Source organism: Nestor notabilis, unplaced genomic scaffold, assembly GCF_000696875.1.
Source record: "Nestor notabilis isolate BGI_N333 unplaced genomic scaffold, ASM69687v1 scaffold30959, whole genome shotgun sequence".
In the NCBI taxonomy this organism is placed as follows: domain Eukaryota; kingdom Metazoa; phylum Chordata; class Aves; order Psittaciformes; family Psittacidae; genus Nestor; species Nestor notabilis.
Window position 1 is genome coordinate 23,892 of NW_009944618.1, and position 8,225 is coordinate 32,116.

The 8,225-nt window shown below is 49.7% G+C and overlaps 1 protein-coding gene across 1 annotated transcript in view; it reads right to left on the reverse strand.

Moving 5' to 3' along the window:
• Positions 1–5,862, reverse strand: part of PGS1 (phosphatidylglycerophosphate synthase 1) — a gene marked incomplete at its 5' end in the record, with an annotated part of 12,414 nt that extends 6,552 nt beyond the window's left edge. The window contains 6 exons of the mRNA XM_010022498.1: positions 1,858–2,391; positions 2,952–3,130; positions 3,481–3,670; positions 4,326–4,421; positions 5,487–5,568; positions 5,673–5,862. Coding sequence (XP_010020800.1) covers positions 1,858–2,391; positions 2,952–3,130; positions 3,481–3,670; positions 4,326–4,421; positions 5,487–5,568; positions 5,673–5,862 — 1,271 coding nt within the window. The remainder of the gene's footprint in view (positions 1–1,857; positions 2,392–2,951; positions 3,131–3,480; positions 3,671–4,325; positions 4,422–5,486; positions 5,569–5,672) is intronic.
• Positions 5,863–8,225: the final 2,363 nt, after the last annotated feature.

Here is an 8,225-nt window from a genome sequence, read left to right on the forward strand (position 1 = left end):
TACAGCAGACAGAGCCCAAAGCACCTCACCAGAAGGTGCAGCTGCCCAGGAAGAGACTGGCTGCCATGAGCACTTTGGAAGCTTGGAAAAGCCGCCCATGCTCGAGCTCAATCCATGCCAAACCACAAAATCCCACTCAGAGTCAGCAGTGCCCAGCAAGGGGGAGAACCTGTGAACCACAGATCACTTGAGCACGTGCTTCCTGGAAGACAGACCACACAGGACTTCCCAGGCAGGCACCTCCTTCAGGCCCTGGACCGAGATAAGGGTTTACAGGACTGGAGTGACTGGTCTTGCTGCAGGAGGGGCACAACACTCCACAGGGAGGTTTGAAATTTCAACACAGAGGCAGCAGGTAACACTCACGTGTTTTCTTCAGTTAAGATAAGGCCTGAGCAGGTTTCTCTCCCTGCCACCTCTGAACCTGTTCTAGGCAGCCCTGCAGGAAGCAGAGCACACAGAGGCATCCCCACAGTCATGAACACTTGTCTCCTTAAACAGACAGGGGAGAACAACTCCAGAAAAAGAACAGGCCAGAGCCCGGGCGCTGCATCCTCCAGTGCCCAAATCCCATGTGCTGTGAACAATGGAGATGTCCCTCAGCACTGCCAAGGACTGAGATACAGCTGAGGAATGGCTCACGTGAATTGCTGCCAGGCTGGGCACTGCTTACAGGAACTGCTGTCTGAGGGAAGCACTGAGCACTGAGGAAGTGACACAGTGACAGGCCCAGAGCTCTGCCTGCAGGAGATGTGAGAAACAGAACACGGCAAAGGTGTCTCAGCTCAGCCAAGGGTTGTGCCCAACCATGAGACCAAGTCGTTTTGTGAGGAGTTCCACTGGGGCACCTCCATGTGGGAAGACTGAGAACCTCAACAGCAATGAAGTGTCACAGGCATCAGACTTCTCAAAACCAAAAACCGCTCCATTAGACTTCCTAGGCTATTCACACTGCTAAAATCTACTACTGAGCAATCAAATACCTCCTACTGTGTATAAAGTAGGAGAACATAAGAGTCAAGGGCTGCGTTTTCTGGAAGGAGAGTTTGGAGACACAACCAGCAACAATCAGTCAGGGGAAAACACTCACACTCTGGCAGTGAGCTTGTGAAAGCTGTACACAATCTATCAAGCAGGAAAGAATCTGAGGTCTTGCAGCAGGCTGTGCTGGCAGTATTAATTACCTTTGTTTGTTATTAACTGCATTTGTTAAGCAACATGCATTTCTCAGCAACTTCCCCTCCAGCTCCCAGCAGGCACACGGGTGCAGTGACTCACTGTGCTGCACTTTCCTGTATGCCCTGAACGGGAGCTGGTACAAATTCCTCAACACCTGCATCACCCCTGTGAAAACCTGCTGCCAAGAGAACACAGCACCCAGGACCCCTGGGGAGGCATCAACAAGTTCCCTTCCTGCTCCTGCAGCAGATCCCACCCTGGGGCCCCTGGCACAGTCACCACTTCCTACTGGTGAAACTGGCTGGAAGGATTTACAATAAACTGCATCTCAGTTACTGTGATCATAAACACAACCAGATGCTTCCTCTGCTTTCACATAAAGCTTCTCATCAGCCCGTGGTGACAGTACTTTACTCTTACCATGGGACAGTTCCTGGATAATCTCTGGGCCTATATTCAAATCAGAAATCCAGAGGCAAGACGTGACACTGCATGGTTGTGCCCTGAGTGATCCAAACCTCCCAGGCTTACGCAGGCAAGATGTTCAACCCCTGGATGAGTATTTTGGAGGTCAAGTCCAGACCCAGCACCCGGCCATTCCCTCACCGGTTGCACAATCCAAGTATGCACAAGCCTCAAATGCCTCTGAACAAATCCTCCTGGGAAAGGACATCTTACCTTTGGCATGGAAAGTCCACCCAGCCCTCGAGTACTCCTGCAGCTGGACCCTCTCCTGCTGGTGGAGGTAGCAGACCTCACTGTAGAACTGGTGTTCAATGTAAACATAGGCAGCAGGGATGGCACCTGCCACCCCCTTGGCACCAAAAAACCCATTCACCTCTGGCGAGGCCAGGAGGATCCGGTACTCAGCCCTCGTGCCCAGGATGAGGTCCATGTATGCTTGGGTCAGGTTGAAGTAGCCAGTGGTAAGGTATATCCTGGCGTCCCGTTCAGCCTCTGTCAGCAATGTCTCTGTGACCATCTCATCTATTTGAATCCCAAAAGGTTTCATTTGGATTAAGGGATAGATCCAGGTGTCAGGTTCTGGTTTCAGATCCCTGGATGCTTGAGAGCTCTTCTGGGACAACAAGGAGCTGCCTTGCTGGCTGCTGTGGAAAGTCTTTGCGTGAAGGAGCTCTTGTCGGGTCCTGGCAGAGTTGATCACCTCCATGACCCTCCGATTTGCTATCTCACAGTAAGCCACCTTGTCCCCTGCAGGAAAACCACACGACACTGGGTTTGAGACCTAAAGATACAGACCTACACATCACCTATCATGTAGCAGGAAAAGCTACTGACAGGACACCAACAGGAGAACAAAAAGGAGCTAACACAGAGACCACACAACTTTCTTCCCCAAGTCTCAAAAAAGATGAAAGTTTCATAGTATGTACACCCAGAACATCTGGCACAATAGCCATTAGTACCAGAAACAGGAAGAACCTCTCGAGGAATTTAAGTTCTTGTTTAAGGTCTTAAGCAGCAGAACTACAAACAAGCAATGATACAGGTATGGGGTCAGTTCTGGCCTCTGCCAGGTGAGCTGGTGACAGCCACGGTGCTAGGAACACCCTGACAGAAACAGTCTCAAAACTGGAGCAATCTTGGTTTCAATAATGGGTGGCACAGAAATGGGACACTCCTGCGCCTGTTAGCAATGGCCAGACACCCAGAAACCCACCAATGGATGGAGCTCATCAGCCATCAACCCCAGCTGTCTCCCCCCTCCTCCGGACCATATCCTCCAAGCAGGGAAGAGAACTCCCTCCTACCCCGGTAGGGGTGCACCATCCCCTCCATCATCTGCACTGTATCATCTCGCTGCAATTGCAGGGACACGTCTCCAATTGCATCCACCAGCTCCGTGAAGAAGTCTGCGATCTCGGGAGAGTCCTGCAGGAGAACATAGCGGTCCTGGCGATTGGTGAAGTACAAATCACTCAGGTTTGCACTAGGAGAGAAAAAGAAGAGTTGAGTTCCAGAACTGAGCATAGGCCTGTGATCCTGAACACCCCGGCCCATCACAGGTCTCACTCTGAACATAACTGAAGTACAAACTGGCCATTTCTTTCCAAATCTTGAGAAAGCTTTCTTTTTCCCTTTAGAGAAAGACTCTCTTACACATGAGAATCTCATGTGGCAGAGCTGTGGTTGCTCTTCCATCTCAGAAGAGCATTGCTGTGATGACTGTGGAAAGGCCAGACGCAGATAGGAAGCTCAGACAGCACTGGCAGCATGCACACCTTGCCTCAACACCTCAGCTAAACGAAGCATGGAAGGGCCTGAAGAGGCAGGACTCACCCGCTGAGGATCACATTATCATCAAAGAGATAGACCTTGATGTGCTGCAGTCCAATGGTCTCATTAAAGCGCTCTGGAATCAGGAGCCTGAGCAGCCCACGCAGGTTCGGGGTGTGGAAGAGGGACACACGGACTTGCTCGGGAAATCGCTGCAGCAATGGAACCAGCATTGTCCGGGAATTCTTCCGACCTGGGAGACAAAGGGAGTTTCAGAGGGGACCTCACCAGCCAGGGGATACCTCACTCATGGCACTGCAGCTGGTCCCAGCATGAGCACCCAGCTCATCTGCTGGCCCTCAACATGTCTCCCTTTCTTTCTTTTCCATTTCATTTCTTTCTCAGTCACTTTCACTACTTCAGTTCTGAAATCCACTCCCAGACCTGCACCTTCACCGAGACAGGGCCCTGGAAACACCACTGAGCAGGTCTGACACCTTCCGAGATTCTTGATCAAGCCACACCTTGCACTAGTAACACCTGCTACAAAGAGGCAACACAAAGGTGTACAGCTACTTCCGACAATTCCCACTTTCCTTTAAGAATTAAAATATAAGAGAGCATGCAGGATAAGGGCAAATGCACTGACAAGTGAACTAAGCAAGACAGCACAAGCTGCACAGAGCGGAGTTCAGCCCTTCTTGCTCCAGCTGTCTATTTCAGATGGAAAGCTGCTCAGCTTATTCTAGGAATAAGTAGTTCCTGGTACACAAAAGGCCACTTCTGAGAGGTGTATGATCTAAGCAAGTAGGTCCAACTGGCCAAGACAACCTCCCTCTGAAAAAGCAGTCTACCCAGCCTAACTGTACACTAAGCCTCTGAAGAAAGCAAAGCATCATAACACCTACCCCGAGATCCCCTGGTGTAGTCCAGAAGAATGGAAACTCTGAGGTTAGACGATCCCTTTGCTTGCAGGGATTTCTCCAGTGTTTCTTCTAAGCAATCTACCTGCAGAGAGAGATTTCTCTGGTTACAGAAAGCAAATAAAGCTTTATAAAGAAAGCACTCAGCAGCCAGGAGGCTGGTGTCCATGAAAGCTTCCACACCCTGCTGTGAGTCTTTCCCACGCATGCAAATCACTGCCAGTTTAGACTCTGGATCTGTCAGACTGGCACCTTACTCTCTCAGCCTAAAGTAATATGTGAAAGAGCATTGATTTTGCATGTGCACATTCTTGAGCCTCTGAAAAGCAATTAATATTAGCAGAAAAATTCTCACCATCTTTCCCAAAACACGGGATTTGCATTACCAAAGAGAAACCCTGGAGGGACTCACAAATGGTGCAGAGGTAGCTTCATCCCTTAACTACAAGGCTGTTTGTCACATGCAAACTCACATCTTCCATACAAGCCCAGACAAAGCCAGGCACAGAGCCCTGGGCAGGCCCCTGTCCACCTTTACCCTGCTGTGGAATTTGCATTCTAACATGAGAAACCAGCCAAGGTCAGGCTTCTCCCACATAACACTTTTGTTTCCAGGGGGAAGAACAGGAAACGTAAAAGGTAAACAACACAAAGCAAAGCTGACCTCTGTCTTGAATGCAGAGAGCTGCTGCTGCGCTTGGAGGGCAGAACGCAGCACTACACACATCCAACTTCAATTGTGTCCAAGAAAAAAATGCCCAACAAAACCCATTACCCCTGATCCCAGTTCCACAAACCCCCTATGGACACTCCCAGTGGCCTCTGACAGGCTGGAAGATCTGGGCTAATTATCCTGTGAGGAAGTTCAGTAGTTCCATGGCTCTGTACTAGGCCTCAAACAGGAACTCCATGCACCTCCCTTCCAAATTCCTCCCTCTCCACCCCATGTCCAAGTACACAAATGCAGCCAGGAACCCTGGGAAACTCCCTGGGACAGGGGAATCCCTTTATCAAAGTTTTCATGACATTACAAACTCACAAACTGCTCCTCACACACAGCTCTTGCACTGCAGGAGCAGGATGCTTTTTGCAAAGGCAAACATTTTCCTTCAATCACTTTCTTCCCTCCCTAAACCCTTTCCACACTCACCAGCTCCTGCTCAAGGAGCCCCGTTCCCAGGTAGAGTGAAGCCATCACCACTCGCTGCTTGGCTGATTTTATCTGCACCTGGGAATAGCAGAACATCTGTTGAAGTTCATCCTCGGTCTTGCGACCATGAGCTGCTGTGATCCAGGGCACGGGACAGCTGCAACTTGGAACCCACAACCTACCTTCAAGAGTTCGTAGAATTCAGCTGGGGATGAAAGCACCTTGACATGCGAGCTGGAGATCCCAAACTCTGGAACCAGATTCCCAATCCACTGGAACCTGTGTGCTCCTTCTGGGCAGAGGGAACAAGGTGGGGCTGTGATCACAGGAACAGGAGGGGTGAGCAGTGGGGCTAGAAGAAGCCATGATGATCTGTGGAAAAAAAGATGGGGAAATTCTTTATGTGGAGCCTTTGCTTCCCACATTCAGCCTCCAAGCAGGGAAAGAAAAAGCTGCAACCAGGGCCAACACACGACGGCAAGAACATCCTTCCCCCTCCTTAACCCCAGCTGAACTCTCACAGTTCCTCAACAAAATGGAAAAATGCCTCAACTCCTCACACGTATCCAAAAAAAAGATCCACAACACACAAAGTGCCTGGCACAAGCCCCAGCAAAAGCAATGAAGTCACAGCACCAGCAGGACCAGAGGACCGGGTGTGTTTCAACAGCTACAAGCCAAGAACTGAGGAACATTGGGCAGCCTCTACAAGGATGCTGCTGCGCTCTGCCCAAGGACTAAAAGAGGTCAAGACTTCCAAAAAACTTCAAAGGAACCATAAGGGAAACAGCAGGAAGCTCATTCTTTAAAAAGGAACTTCAGAACAAATTTGATTCCTTTTAAGTCACTTCGGGAAGAAACCAACTTACTGCCAACAGTCACACGAAGCAAATGGCATCTTGTCTTCTCTGCAGGCTTCAGTCATGCAAATTCATCAAGTCATACAACAAGCCCTGGCAGGAGGCTGCCCACATGACAAAGCCACATTTCAGCACAATTAGCAGCAGCAACTCCCATGCGATGCAGGAATCAATGACTAAACTACAGAAACACTCTGGCCTGTAGATCCTACTCGCAGGAGTGAGACAGAACCACGCTGCTGGTCTCACCCAGAGGAAGGCTGGATCCCGCAGGCCGACAGGCAGCCACCATCCCGTGACCCATCCCCATGTGTCTGCCCCACCACACCACAAAAAGACTTGATTACGACCTTTACCAGAATCTGTTACAAGGAACTTTTAGGCTTTACCACAATCCAAACCCCAAATGACCTCACATTCCAGGAAGATGATTTCAGTCTTTTGCTTCACGATAAAACACTGGATCTTCACAAGGTTTCCGAACACCCTTACACAGAAGCCACAGTTGGCAGTTGTGTTTCCTGGAAAATCCACTACTTTGTCACTGACTATTCATCACACCAGAAATCTGAGTCAATTCCTGCAAGACTTCCTAGGATGGCGGTTTTCAATGGATCATGTGGACCAGGCTCAGACTCAACACCCACCAGCTGTACAGTTACCAACAGGCTGACAAAGCAATGGAAATATTCCACTGATCAGGTTAAAAAAAGAGAATTGAGGCAGAAAGGAAATACAAGAAAGACTGGTTTCAGTACATAAATATTTCCTTTATTATCCCACTGGTCAATCCTGGCCACTTGCACTTCCAGAAGCCAGCACAGTGGCTGAGAAGCCACTCTCCAGGAATGATTCCAAGAAGCCATTTCCTGGCAAAGAGCATGAAAACCACGAGTGGCAGTGGCCGCGCGTGGTCTGTGCCCTGAGCAGCGGCTCCTCAGAGAGCCCCTTCCTGGCTGCTGTGGGAAGAACCCATCAGTGCCCCCAGCACCGTTCGGTTTCAGCTTCCAGATTAACCCAACACACGTATGATCCCCACTAACCCTGCAGTCAGGAGTTTTACTGCCTACACAACTTACAGTGTCGCTGCACTCCTTGATCTTTTAATCCAACACTGATATTTCAGACCTTATTCAGTGCTGAGGGCCTGAGGCTTTTATACTTAGCCCAGAAATCAGTATTTTTCTGCAGCCACCAGTAACAACAGCACAGCAACCGTCTGCCAAAGCGGCAGCTTCTACCCACCCGTCACTGAACTCGTGACTGTGCGAGCACTGCAGGTTCCTTCCAGCTGTACACACACCACAACCAGGAACCGTGTAACACTATGAAGAAATCACCAAAATTCCACACTTCAACAAACCAGCTTTCAGAGAAACAGAAACGGGGGTGGGGGGAGCCCTTCCCACGTACTCCCCACCACTGAGTTAGCCGGGAAGAGAAAACGGAACTACGAGGAACCACCTCAAATCTTTTCTGTGTGAAAAGCTGACCCTAAATATAAATGTGGGATTTTTGGTGTGTGTTCTATTTTTAAAAGTTGTGGGTTTGGTTCTGAGACTCATGATGGAGCTGAAACACTCCTTCACAGTAAAACCTCATCTGCAGCACCAGTGGTGAACTGAAACTGCAGGACTCGGTGCTGTCTTTTCACCACACAGACGTCACCACACCGGGGAACCTGCAAATCACGCGTCTGAGCTCAGATATCTCATTCCAGGGCTCAGGCCAGTAAATGATCTACACTAAAAACACTGATGAAACCAAAACAGAAGTTTGGGAAGAATTTCCTTGGCTTTACCAAAACACCCAGCAGGACACAGGCTGTGAGACAGCAGCGAGGAGCAGAGAGCAGCAGCGTGAAGACGTTCTGCG